We start from the raw sequence: 15096 nt of genomic DNA on the forward strand, positions 1-15096 counted from the left end.
AGTGGGGTCACGGTCAGGGTAAAAATTGTACAGAGCCCCTGGAGCAATGAGGTTTAAAGTGCCTTGCTCAAGGGCACAGCGCCAGATTTTTCATCTCGGTTACTGGCCCAACACTCTAACCTCGAGGCTACCTGCCATCCTGAGGGATAATGTTTCCTGCATTCATACAACAATAAACAGAAACCATTAATATCTTACTAACCCGTAAGGTTATGTTTGACATGATATCTACATCTAGTGACCTAAGATGTAAAGAAATGGGCCAGCCACATCTAATTCTAGGACCTATATCTATCTATCTGTCTGTCTGTCTGTCTGTCTGTCTGTCTGTCTGTCTGTCTGTCTGTCTGTCTGTCTGTCTGTCTGTCTGTCTGTCTGTCTGTCTGTCTGTCTGTCTGTCTGTCTGTCTGTCTGTCTGTCTGTCTGTCTGTCTGTCTGTCTGTCTGTCTGTCTGTCAGTCAATGAGCCCAATTCTCAGATCTTTCTCCTGAAGTATACTTTCTCACTTGTGCACAGCTTCCCACACATTTAATTAAAAGTGTTGTATTGGTGAGTTTATGGACTGGACTAGAGGGAGATCGTATGCCAGTCCTTTCCTTTCAGATCCATGAAGGGAAGTGAACAAGTGCACACTTGGAAAGAAAGAACAGAGAATTGGCAAGCAGGGCAGAGAGAGGCCTTGTAGGAGCCTGGCAGTAGAAGTATTGGATGTTTTTGGAGTACAGGGTTGCAAGGCAGACCAGCCAGCAGGCACAGTCCCTCAGAGCCCCTCTCAGCCCCCCTACACCCCGCTGAGCTCTCTCTTTGTTGTGGACACACAGAGACGTCTTTGTCTGACCCAGTGGGCCCATTCAGGTCTCTGGCTGCCTCCACACACAGAGGGACACTTCACTTTCTTTTCACGTTGTTGTTGGAGGGCTGGAGCTGAGGCTGGGCCTGGGGATGAGGATCGTACGGTCCAGGCTTGGTGCCGTTGCTGCTGCTGCTGCTGCCTCTTGGTTTGTGGCTCTGGCTCAGTACAATCACAGTCAGAATACTGATGATGTGAATGTGGAAGTACATTGACCTACGGGGGGAAAGAAGATGTGATGAAATGCTACAGAAACCAAAACACCAAAGATGGACAGAATAAGAGAAAAGGTAGAGATGACACACTTGTCCTCCATAAAGACAACTGACAGTAGAGATGACACACGTGTCCTCCATAAAGACAACTGAGGAACATTGTGTCCAGGCTTATTAAGATAATACTAAGCTAATAAATTGTACACATACGACCTAGCCTGGGTACCAGTGTGTTTGTGCTAACATTACACTCCTTGTCATGCCAAGAAGTTGACAATGATAGCACATCCAGATCAGGGACCAGGCTACATACGACCATCATCGTTAAAGAGACACATTTGACCATTAGGAAAATAACCTAAATGGATGTTCACCTGTAGTACTGCATGGTAGGTCCTACTGCCAGCAGTAGGAAGGGCATGACAGTGTAGCAGATACACAGCTGAGTAGCTGCCCAGGTCACTACGTCATAGACAAGCTTCACAGGATAAGAGGACAGGAAATACTGACGGACATTCTTACGGACCTGGGTGTGGGAGACAGGAGAGAGAACACGGTGACGTACGGCCCTGGGTGAGGCTGAGATGATGAGACACATGAGGTGAGTGCTGTGTGAGTGAGAGAGAGAGTGAGGAAGACGGCGAGAGAAAGAAAGACAGCGAGAGACAGACAAGAACAGAGACTCACAGCTCTATCTGCCAGTGTGATGGGTACAGCAGTAATAATGGTACTCACAGCTCTGTCTGTGTGATGGGTACAGCAGTAATAATGGTACTCACAGCCCTGTCAGTGTGATGGGTACAGCAGTAATAATGGTACTCACAGCTCTGTCTGTGTGATGGGTACAGCAGTAATAATGGTACTCACAGCTCTGTCTGTGTGATGGGTACAGCAGTAATAATGGTACTCACAGCCCTGTCAGTGTGATGGGTACAGCAGTAATAATGGTACTCACAGCTCTGTCAGTGTGATGGGTACAGCAGTAATAATGGTACTCACAGCTCTATCTGCCAGTGTGATGGGTATAGCAGTAATAATGGTACTCACAGCTCAATCTGTCAGTGTGATGGGTACAGCAGTAATAATGGTACTCACAGCACTGCCAGTGTGATGGGTACAGCAGTAATAATGGTACTCACAGCTCTCGCTGCCAGTGTGATGGGTATAGCAGTAATAATGGTACTCACAGCTCTCGCTGCCAGTGTGATGGGTATAGCAGTAATAATGGTACTCACAGCTCTCGCTGCCAGTGTGATGGGTACAGCAGTAATAATGGTACTCACAGCTCTCGCTGCCAGTGTGATGGGTACAGCAGTAATAATGGTACTCACAGCTCTCGCTGCCAGTGTGATGGGTACAGCAGTAATAATGGTACTCACAGCTCTCGCTGCCAGTGTGATGGGTACAGCAGTAATAATGGTACTCACAGCTCTCGCTGCCAGTGTGATGGGTACAGCAGTAATAATGGTACTCACAGCTCTCGCTGCCAGTGTGATGGGTACAGCAGTAATAATGGTACTCACAGCACTGCCAGTGTGATGGGTACAGCAGTAATAATGGTACTCACAGCTCTCGCTGCCAGTGTGATGGGTATAGCAGTAATAATGGTACTCACAGCTCTCGCTGCCAGTGTGATGGGTACAGCAGTAATAATGGTACTCACAGCACTGCCAGTGTGATGGGTACAGCAGTAATAATGGTACTCACAGCTCTCGCTGCCAGTGTGATGGGTATAGCAGTAATAATGGTACTCACAGCTCTCGCTGCCAGTGTGATGGGTATAGCAGTAATAATGGTACTCACAGCTCTCGCTGCCAGTGTGATGGGTACAGCAGTAATAATGGTACTCACAGCTCTCGCTGCCAGTGTGATGGGTACAGCAGTAATAATGGTACTCACAGCTCTCGCTGCCAGTGTGATGGGTACAGCAGTAATAATGGTACTCACAGCTCTCGCTGCCAGTGTGATGGGTATAGCAGTAATAAAGGTGAAGTAGTATCCGGGGTAAACTCCATGCCATAGAGCTGACAGGATGAAGGTCAGGGCTGTGGGGTAACGGGGAGCACGGTCGTAACACACACTGAAGAGAGAGGAGACAGGATGAAGGTTAGGGCTGTGGGGTAACAGAGGAGTTATAACCAGACCTGGGTCAGATATATTGTTATGCAGTTAACAGAATAAAATAAACATTCATGAATGTACAGAAAATTGGTTTTGTACTAATGTTATGCATATGTGGACATTATCTTGGTAGAATATCTTGGAAGAATTAATACTTACGTTTTGAGCCAAACACCAGTCTGAATATTCCAGTTATCTATGAACTTCTTGAAACTAGTTGCTGTCTGCAAAAAGAGAGAGTTCAATATTAAACTTCAGTCATTTTCAATAATTCTGCAAAGCTAAAAGTTCCAACAGTGTTTGTTGTTGTTGATGTTTCCAAACGTACCTCAATCTCCCAGATGCTGATGTTGGAGATGAGGTCCCAGGATACCTGTCCAGCTTCATCCACACCTTTAAAACCATAACCTGCTGCATTGTTGATGGCATCCGCTGTTGGGACAAACACATGAATGGATGAACCTTCCCCCATAGTAATGAATGGATGAACCTTCCCCCATAGTAATGAATGGATGAACCTTCCCCCATAGTAATGAATGGATGAACCTTCCCCCATAGTAATGATTGAATGAACTTTCCCCCATAGTAATGAATGGATGAACCTTCCCCCATAGTAATGAATGGATGAACTTTCCCCCATAGTAATGAATGGATGAACTTTCCCCCAATAGTAATGAATGGATGAACCTTCCCCCATAGTAATGATTGAATGAACTTTCCCCCATAGTAATGAATGGATGAACTTTCCCCCATAGTAATGAATGGATGAACTTTCCCCCATAGTAATGAATGGATGAACTTTCCCCCAATAGTAATGAATGAATGAACTTTCCCCCAATAGTAATGAATGAATGAACTTTCCCCCATAGTAATGAATGGATGAACTTTCCCCCATAGTAATGAATGGATGAACTTTCCCCCAATAGTAATGAATGAATGAACTTTCCCCCAATATTAATGAATGAATGAACTTTCCCCCAATATTAATGAATGAATGAACTTTCCCCCCAATATTAATGAATGAATGAACTTTCCCCCCAATATTAATGAATGAATGAACTTTCCCCCAATATTAATGAATGAATGAACTTTCCCCCAATAGTAATGAATGAATGAATGAACTTTCCCCCAATATTAATGAATGAACTTTCCCCCAATAGTAATGAATGAATGAATGAGCTTTCCCCCAATAGTAATGAATGAATGAATGAGCTTTCCCCCAATATTAATGAATGAATGAACTTTCCCCCATAGTAATGAATGAATGAATTAACTTTCCCCCCAATATTAATGAATGAATGAACTTTCCCCCCAATATTAATGAATGAATGAACTTTCCCCCAATAGTAATGAATGAATGAACTTTCCAATAGCCAACACTAGAGTGGGTAGGTGAAGCCTCACCTAAAGTCCATGCGAAGTAGAACTTGGGTCTAGCAGCTTGTATAGAGAAGAAGGCATACGCCAGTCTGGTTAGGAAAGGTGCCTCGTTGACGAAATGGCTGTCAACGTTATATGTGATGGGGAACGCTTTGGTGAGGGTCAGGAACAAAACCATGCACACACCACAGATCAGCAGTTTACGTGTGACAGCAGCCTGAAAGCCAGAGGGAGAGAGTCAGATCCTTCATGGCCAACAGGGAAACTACTTTCTAATTGCCTGCATTCAGCCAGGTAAGTCATTTATTTTGCAATAAACACCTGATAATATGCTGGTATGTTGTTAGTGGTGTAATTACATTGTTATTATACACGTATAAGACAAACTTAATGGCAATATAGTTTCTGAAAGAAAGTACTTCTTTACTTTACATGACTCCACTTGTACCCATCCTTACCATAGGTGAGGGCTCTGGGACTAACACGACTCTACTTGTACCCATCCTTACCATAGGTGAGGGCTCTGGGACTAAAATGACTACTTGTACCCATCCTTACCATAGGTGAGGGCTCTGGGACTAACATGACTCTACTTGTACCCAGTCTTACCATAGGTGAAGGCTCTGGGACTAACATGACTCTACTTGTACCCAGTCTTACCATAGGTGAGGGCTCTGGGACTTTATCATATCCATTCTGTCCAGTGTTGGATCCTGACAGCCTCCTCTGAACGTGTCTCCCCTCTATAAAGTCTATGTAGTCTTTATAGTGACTGCAGGGTCCCACCAGGATACTGAGGAAGTTCAGATTGTAGCTCAGGTATTCTATCAGAGACGGCTTGGAGCTGGAGGTAGAAGAGAGGAAGAAAGAGACATTGGAGACTAATCTGAGGGAGAGAGAGACAGAGAGAGACAGAGAGAGACAGAGACACAGAGAGACAGAGAGAGAGACACAGAGACAGAGAGAGAGACAGAGAGAGAGACACAGAGACAGAGAGACAGAGAGAGACAAGGTAAAAGTCGTTCTGCCCCTGAACAAGGCTGTTAACCCACTGTTCCTTGGTAGGCCGTCATTGTAAATAAGAATTTGTTCTTAACTGACTTGCCTAGTTAAATAAAGGTAAAATAAATAAAAAATAATTGTTTTCTCCTGACAATATCAATGTCATTCTAGGCTATCTTCTTTACTTTGAGTGAGAAGACTTGCACAGACAAGTAGTTAATATCAATGTAATTTGTGTACGGTAGATGTGAACGGTAGATGTGGACGGTAGATGTGGAGGGTAGATGTGGACAGTAGATGTGGACGGTAGATGTGGACGGTAAATGTGGACGGTAGATGTGGGCGGTAGATGTGGACGGTAGATGTGGACGGTAGATGTGTACGGTAGATGTGGAGGGTAGATGTGGAGGGTAGATGTGTACGGTAGATGTGGAGGGTAGATGTGGACGGTAGACGGTAGATGTGGACGGTAAATGTGTACGGTAGATGTGGATGGTAGATGTGGACGGTAGACGGTAGATGTGGACGGTAGATGTGGACGGTAGATGTGTACGGTAGATGTGTACGGTAGATGTGGACGGTAGATGTGGACGGTAGACGGTAGATGTGGACGGTAGATGTGGATGGTAAATGTGGACGGTAGATGTGGACGGTAGATGTGGACGGTAGATGGACGGTAGATGTGGACGGTAGATGTGGACGGTAGATGTGGACGGTAGATGTGGACGGTAGATGTGGACGGTAGATGTGGACGGTAGACGGTAGATGTGGACGGTAGACGGTAGATGTGGACGGTAGATGTGGACGGTAGATGTGGACGGTAGATTTCATGTCATGCTGTGGATTTCAGAAGTCTACATAACCTATTTTCCTGTCATCAACACTGAGCCAACGCACTGCAAGGCATGCATGTATATGGAAGATAAATGTATATACCGTAATGAATACATACTCTACAGCATGGAGCCTCTGATCAGCCGTGAGGTCCTCGCGCTTTTTACACATACCTGGAAACCGTGGAAACGTAAGCATAAGGGAGACATCGTTTTTTCAACCCAAACATCAAAAGAACAAAGACAAAGCATAGGTTCCCTTCCGATCCCCTGGACATTCCTTACCATCATGCACTTGAAAAGATAACATAGTGGTTTTCTGGGTAATTATCATCAACGGCCTGAAGGGAGGAAACACAATATTTAGTTTATAAAGTCGAACGCTCACTGAGGACATTAACAAGGACAGAAATGGAATGTGAACAGCATTTCATAAAGCCTAACCGTACATCAGGAATAAATTATCATTCATTCTTTGGTGCTTTTCATTCAGACGTTCACATAGAATAACCTCTTTGTTGGTGTGACACATGCAGGAACACACACCCTCTCTGTGTGAGAGCATGCCATGCACTTATAGAGAGTGTGTGTGTGTGTGTGTGTGTGTGTGTGTGTGTGTGTGTGTGTGTGCATGTCCATTGTATGGTTGTGTTACGTGAGCCGTAGTCAACAGACACTGATTGGCATTGTCAGGTCAAGAACGCTGGCATCAGAGAATGTGACACACAGACACACTATTAGAGAACGGCAATGAACCTACATAACAACACTACCATGCCGATCTTAAAATATATACATTTAACTAGGTGAGTCAGTTTAGAACAAACTATTTTTTTAAATGACGGCCTACACAGGCCAAACCCTAACCAGGATGATGCTGGGCTAACTCCCGATCACGGCCAGTTGTGATACAGCCCGGGATCAAACCAGGGTCTGTAGTGGCGCCTCTAGCATTGTGATGCAAGTGCCTTAGACCGCTGCGCCACTCGGGAGCCAGAACTTGATTCTAGAACCCATCTAAAACAACCAGGTGTTTTACATGACATCACTACTATGCTGATTGATTCTAGAACCCATCTAAAACAACCAGGTGTTTTACATGACATCACTACTATGCTGATTGATTCTAGAACCCATCTAAAACAACCAGGTGTTTTACATGACATCACTACTATGCTGATTGATTCTAGAACCCATCTAAAACAACCAGGTGTTTTACATGACATCACTACTATGCTGATTGATTCTAGAACCCATCTAAAACAACCAGGTGTTTTACATGACATCACTACTATGCTGATTGATTCTAGAACCCATCTAAAACAACCAGGTGTTTTACATGACATCACTACTATGCTGATTGATTCTAGAACCCATCTAAAACAACCAGGTGTTTTACATGACATCACTACTATGCTGATTGATTCTAGAACCCATCTAAAACAACCAGGTGTTTTACATGACATCACAATAGAATATCACAATGTGTTAACACTGTGCACCGTATTTCAAAGTGTATGAGATTGGATGTTATACTATAAGCAAGCACAGTGAGAAACAGGGCCGATAGTAGCCAGATGGACTGAGAAAAAGCAGAGCAACGGACGTGAATGGAGCATCAGATCCCAGTGATGGTGCTGTCTATCCAGTCAACAGCAGTACAGTGTGATTCAGCTCATTCACCATTCTGCCTGCCTGCAGTCTGCAGAGAAAGCACAGTTTGTTAGCGAAGGTTAGCATTGATTAGGGTTAGAAATAGCATCATTAGCATAGCATATAATAGCATAATTAGCATTAGCATTGGCAAAGAATTGCAATAGTATAGCAAGCATGGCAGCGGCAGGTACTGTTAAACTAACTGACAAAATGTTTTATCAGCTTTATTATTTGTTTAGGGCAGTGCTTCACAATCTCTGCAAGACCCAAGAAAACCTGCAGATAAGACAGAAACTAACCAGGCGGGAGTGGCAGATTCAACATGACGGCGAGAGAGAGAGAGAAAGTGTGCAAGAGAGAGGTGGGAACAAAGAAATGAATCTAGTAAGACATACAAATCTAGAAAAACAGAGGTTGAGGAAGGCTGAGACTGAGGAATAGTGAGAGAGATAGTGCTGTTGTCACTGTGCAGATAAAAGCAGTGAGTCAGCTGATTCAGTATGGACTGAGGAAGCTCTAATGTAGATCCTCATCTGTATTCTGTACCATGAAAAAACACATTCCATGAAAACCTCAATAAACACAAACTATTTCAGAATTCAGGTCACAGAAATATCTCTCATCATTACATAGTCCAGTAATCAGTGTTGTGTTCAAGATCAAAGACGGAGCCAATCGAGACCGAGTCAAGACTGAGACCGGGAGGGGGGACTAGGGGTCCGGGACCAAGTCAAGACCAGAACAATGAGAGTCCAATTCAAGACCATGATAGTAATTTGGTCAAATCGCCCCCATTATAAGAGTTGAAAATGTCCTGTATTTCTGTGTTCATATTTCAGAACAACATGTGGTTTTATACATTCAGTATGGTCAAAACAACAGCATTCTGAGGACAAATAATCACTAACCCAAACAGGTCTATAATAGATACAAAGACTGTTACAATTTACCCCGGTCTGCCCTACCAGCCAATCAATTTACCCCACTCTTCCCTACCAGCCAATCAATTTACCCCGGTCTGCCCTACCAGCCAATCAATTTACCCCACTCTTCCCTACCAGCCAATCAATTTACCCCGGTCTGCCCTACCAGCCAATCAATTTACCCCACTCTTCCCTACCAGCCAATCAATTTACCCCGGTCTGCCCTACCAGCCAATCAATTTACCCCGGTCTGCCCTTACTAATAGTGAGCTCGCAACTTTCATACAATTTACCCCACTCTTCCCTACCAGCCAATCAATTTACCCCACTCTTCCCTACCAGCCAATCAATTTACCCCACTATTCCCTACCAGCCAATCAAGGAAACTCTGACATGTGCAACAAAGTTTGAGGATATTTTTCAACGAAAGTAAAGGACAGTATAACGTAAGGAGTAAAGTAAGAAGCCAGGTTTCAACAGGCGATAAGATATTACTGTGTCATGAACAAGTGTATATACCTGGTGAAGTAGTTTTATGCGCCGACTGAATGGAAACTGATTCTGAGTTTTTTTACTCCGTTGGTCTCGGAAAGAAATTACGAGTCCTCGTTGTCAGAGTCAAGACAGAGTAAAAATATATCCCACACCGAGACACTCAATATGTGGTCTGGAGACCGGTCTGGAGTACTGCCACTAAACCTGTCTTGATCTGGAACAACATGGCTACTTACCCAGAGAAGTCTGTTGAGAGGATCCCATAGTTATAGATGAAGACTCTGCTCACCTGACACACTGCGAGGTAGCTGATGGCCATGATCATAGTATACCTGGAGGAAACATTTAATTCAGACTGAGAACATGACCCTGATCATAGTATACCTGGAGGAAACATTTAATTCAGACTGAGAACATGACCCTGATCATAGTATACCTGGAGGAAACATTTAATTCAGACTGAGAACATGGCCATGATCATAGTATACCTGGAGGAAACATTTAATTCAGACTGAGAACATGACCCTGATCATAGTATACCTGGAGGAAACATTTAATTCAGACTGAGAACATGACCCTGATCATAGTATACCTGGAGGAAACATTTAATTCAGACTGAGAACATGGCCATGATCATAGTATACCTGGAGGAAACATTTAATTCAGACTGAGAACATGACCCTGATCATAGTATACCTGGAGGAAACATTTAATTCAGACTGAGAACATGACCCTGATCATAGTATACCTGGAGGAAACATTTAATTCAGACTGAGAACATGACCCTGATCATAGTATACCTGGAGGAAACATTTAATTCAGACTGAGAACATGACCCTGATCATAGTATACCTGGAGGAAACATTTAATTCAGACTGAGAACATGACCCTGATCATAGTATACCTGGAGGAAACATTTAATTCAGACTGAGAACATGACCCTGATCATAGTATACCTGGAGGAAACATTTAATTCAGACTGAGAACATGACCCTGATCATAGTATACCTGGAGGAAACATTTAATTCAGACTGAGAACATGACCCTGATCATAGTATACCTGGAGGAAACATTTAATTCAGACTGAGAACATGGCCATGATCATAGTATACCTGGAGGAAACATTTAATTCAGACTGAGAACATGACCCTGATCATAGTATACCTGGAGGAAACATTTAATTCAGACTGAGAACATGGCCATGATCATAGTATACCTGGAGGAAACATTTAATTCAGACTGAGAACATGACCCTGATCATAGTATACCTGGAGGAAACATTTAATTCAGACTGAGAACATGGCCATGATCATAGTATAGCTGGAGGAAACATTTAATTCAGACTGAGAACATGGCCATGATCATAGTATACCTGGAGGAAACATTTAATTCAGACTGAGAACATGGCCATGATCATAGTATACCTGGAGGAAACATTTAATTCAGACTGAGAACATGACCCTGATCATAGTATACCTGGAGGAAACATTTAATTCAGACTGAGAACATGACCCTGATCATAGTATACCTGGAGGAAACATTTAATTCAGACTGAGAACATGACCCTGATCATAGTATACCTGGAGGAAACATTTAATTCAGACTGAGAACATGGCCATGATCATAGTATACCTGGAGGAAACATTTAATTCAGACTGAGAACATGACCCTGATCATAGTATACCTGGAGGAAACATTTAATTCAGACTGAGAACATGGCCATGATCATAGTATACCTGGAGGAAACATTTAATTCAGACTGAGAACATGACCCTGATCATAGTATACCTGGAGGAAACATTTAATTCAGACTGAGAACATGACCCTGATCATAGTATACCTGGAGGAAACATTTAATTCAGACTGAGAACATGGCCATGATCATAGTATACCTGGAGGAAACATTTAATTCAGACTGAGAACATGACCCTGATCATAGTATACCTGGAGGAAACATTTAATTCAGACTGAGAACATGACCCTGATCATAGTATACCTGGAGGAAACATTTAATTCAGACTGAGAACATGACCCTGATCATAGTATACCTGGAGGAAACATTTAATTCAGACTGAGAACATGACCCTGATCATAGTATACCTGGAGGAAACATTTAATTCAGACTGAGAACATGACCCTGATCATAGTATACCTGGAGGAAACATTTAATTCAGACTGAGAACATGACCCTGATCATAGTATACCTGGAGGAAACATTTAATTCAGACTGAGAACATGACCCTGATCATAGTATACCTGGAGGAAACATTTAATTCAGACTGAGAACATGACCCTGATCATAGTATACCTGGAGGAAACATTTAATTCAGACTGAGAACATGACCCTGATCATAGTATACCTGGAGGAAACATTTAATTCAGACTGAGAACATGACCCTGATCATAGTATACCTGGAGGAAACATTTAATTCAGACTGAGAACATGACCCTGATCATAGTATACCTGGAGGAAACATTTAATTCAGACTGAGAACATGACCCTGATCATAGTATACCTGGAGGAAACATTTAATTCAGACTGAGAACATGACCCTGATCATAGTATACCTGGAGGAAACATTTAATTCAGACTGAGAACATGGCCCTGATCATAGTATACCTGGAGGAAACATTTAATTCAGACTGAGAACATGGCCATGATCATAGTATACCTGGAGGAAACATTTAATTCAGACTGAGAACATGACCCTGATCATAGTATACCTGGAGGAAACATTTAATTCAGACTGAGAACATGACCCTGATCATAGTATACCTGGAGGAAACATTTAATTCAGACTGAGAACATGACCCTGATCATAGTATACCTGGAGGAAACATTTAATTCAGACTGAGAACATGACCCTGATCATAGTATACCTGGAGGAAACATTTAATTCAGACTGAGAACTTGTAGCCACAGAGTAACATCCTACATCCCTCCATTCTGTATACTTCTGGCCCTTCTTTGGACACTGTGTTAACTAACCTCTAGACGAGCTTCAATGCCATACAACTCTCCTTCCGTGGCCTCCAACTGCTCTTAAATACAAGTAAAACTAAATGCATGCTCTTCAACCGATCGCTGCCCGCACCCTCCCGCACATTCATCTTCTGCACATCTATCACTCCAGTGTTTAATTTCTAAATTGTAATTACTTCGCCACCATGGCCTATTTATTTCCTTACCTCATTTGCACTCACTGTATATAGACTTATATAGACCTTCTATTGTGTTATTGACTGTATGTTTGTTTATTCCATGTGTAACTCTGTGTTGTTGTTTTGTCACACTGCTTTGCTTTATCTTGTCCAGGTCGCAACTGTAAATGAGAACTTGTTCTCAACTGGCCTACCTGGTTAAATAAAATAAATACTAATATTTAATATGTAATTCAGATTGAGAACATGTAGCTACAGAGTAACATCCTACATCCCTCCATGCTAATAATGAGTGGCGCTTTCAATGAATGAAACCTTTTTCATGTTTCGGTCTGGTAGTTCCTTATCTGCATATGGGAGAAAGATCAACTAGTAGGTGGAATGGGTCATGTTCATCTTAGCAATCACCTTCAAGTACAACTGGAGATGTACAGTACACACATGCTGGATGGTGAAACATGGTCTTTTACCACGCCGTAACCCACAACCCAATGACCCATCTTTCTTTAACTGGAGTAGGCGAGGCGATTGGCGATGGCACAGAGAACAATGCTGTCTCTATCTAGACTCCTACAAGGAATCCCTAATGTAAAACCTCATCAGTGTTACTGTTCTATTTTCTACCTACATTCATCACATTCCAGGACCTAAACACAGACAGACAGAGAGACAGAGAGACAGAGCAACAGAGACAGAGATCGAGAGACACAGAGCGACAGAGACAGAGATCGAGAGACACTGAGAGAGACAGACAGACAGACAGACAGACAGACAGAGAAAAAGAGCAAGAGAGATAGAGAGACAGTCTGGTCCAGCTACCACTTCCTATCTAGCTTAACTTGTCATCAACATGTTAGCTAACAATGACCCATGTGGTTAAGATGTTATTACAAGTGTCTGTATGGGAGACATGGTGGTGTGTGTTTACCTGTGAATGTTGTGGATGTCAGCTGTGACCAGAATCCTGTAGCAAACCACCACCAAGATGGAGATATGGACTGCATACCTGCAGCGATGAAAACAACACAAAACAAATGCTAGGTGACTGGTAAAAACGGGGTGATTAGGACTAAACTGGGTCCATCTGTTAGTCTCCTCCATTCAACAAAGTATTCCGACTATGATTTAACCTGTATACCCTAACCTGTCTAGCGCACCCAAGTGTTCCTTACCAGCCAAAACAGAATATGACAAAGGAGAGGCCAAAGAGTGTGGCGACGGCATGGCGGACCACGGGGCTGGAAAAGTGAGGGCTGAGGTAAAAACGGAACCAGAAGGCTGCACCAAGGGCAAACACCTGACATGCCAAGAAGTTCACCTGCATAGAAGACATGACGCCCCCAGACATGAGATATTGACAAGATGTGTAGACTGTACATGCATCCAGTGTGTGTTATTGCCTTAGGACAACAGAATATTTATATTCTATTCTATTCTGTGTTGAGTTTGGATACAAGCAGAATGTCTCTAAATATACTTATGCAAATGTAATGTGTGTAAATGCGAAGTCAGGTGACCAGAATGTTGTCATATCATTCCAGGGTTATGGCAGGACAAGACACTTAAAACCATCATTTGACATTAAAATAACTGACTTTAAGCAAATCGATGTTTTTTTTCCATCTCATTTTGGAAAAGTGTAGATTACCTGATCCAAAGGAAATCCAAAAAATCGCTGACTGGAAGCAACCATTTGGAACCGGTAGTTTTAAACGAAGAGGTTGTCAACTCGTCCATTATGCATGGTAAAGGTTTGAAGTCGCTCCTCCGTAAAAATAATTATAATAAAGTGAAGAAATGTTTTACCAAAGAAAGAAATAAAGTGCTTCTACAATCTCATTGCTGTTCATTGATTGAAATACATCCCGAGCATTTATGCCGACTCAAGAAAAACTCGACGTCCTCTCTGTGCAGTCGTAGTTAACAACAATATGCTATTGTGACAGTTCGCAAATACACGAGAATTAGTGCTGACTGCTAATGTAGCCTGTAGTCTAGCAAGGCGTGGTACTGAGCTGTCAACTGTATCACGGACTGAAGCAGGAGCAATAGGAATAGTAGGTGGCGGATGGGATGGCCCCCTCCCCTCTAATAGCACACTCTGCCAACCCGGGTGTCTTAGCCGTGTCTGAATCCTGGCTTAGGAAAACGACCAAAAACCATGAAATCTCCATCGCAAACTATAACATTTTCTGCCAAGATAGAACTGCCAAAGGGGGCGGTGTTGCAATCTACTGTAAAGACAGCCTGCAGAGTTCTGTATTACTATCCATGTCTGTACCCAAACAATTCGAGCTTCTACTTCTAAAAATTCACCTTTCCAGAAACAAGTCTCTCACTCCCTCTGCCCCCAGCTGTGCCCTCGATACCATATGTGAACTGATTGCCCCCCATCTATCTTCTGAGCTCATGCTGCTAGGTGACCTAAACTGGGACATGCTTACAGTTTTTCTCAATCG

The 15096-nt window shown here is 42.9% G+C and overlaps 1 protein-coding gene across 1 annotated transcript; it reads right to left on the reverse strand.

Moving 5' to 3' along the window:
• Positions 1-430: 430 nt before the first annotated feature.
• On the reverse strand, positions 431-14891 carry LOC106606162 (lysophospholipid acyltransferase 1-like). Its single transcript, XM_045719321.1, is given in 14 exon segments — positions 431-1066; positions 1440-1591; positions 3013-3145; positions 3346-3410; positions 3515-3618; positions 4591-4783; positions 5227-5410; positions 6521-6575; positions 6687-6742; positions 9712-9807; positions 13566-13643; positions 13810-13955; positions 14286-14308; positions 14311-14891. Coding segments are annotated over 14 exon segments (1527 nt in total). The 5' UTR covers positions 14375-14891; the 3' UTR covers positions 431-888.
• Positions 14892-15096: the final 205 nt, after the last annotated feature.

Source organism: Salmo salar, chromosome ssa05, assembly GCF_905237065.1.
Source record: "Salmo salar chromosome ssa05, Ssal_v3.1, whole genome shotgun sequence".
Taxonomy (NCBI): domain Eukaryota; kingdom Metazoa; phylum Chordata; class Actinopteri; order Salmoniformes; family Salmonidae; genus Salmo; species Salmo salar.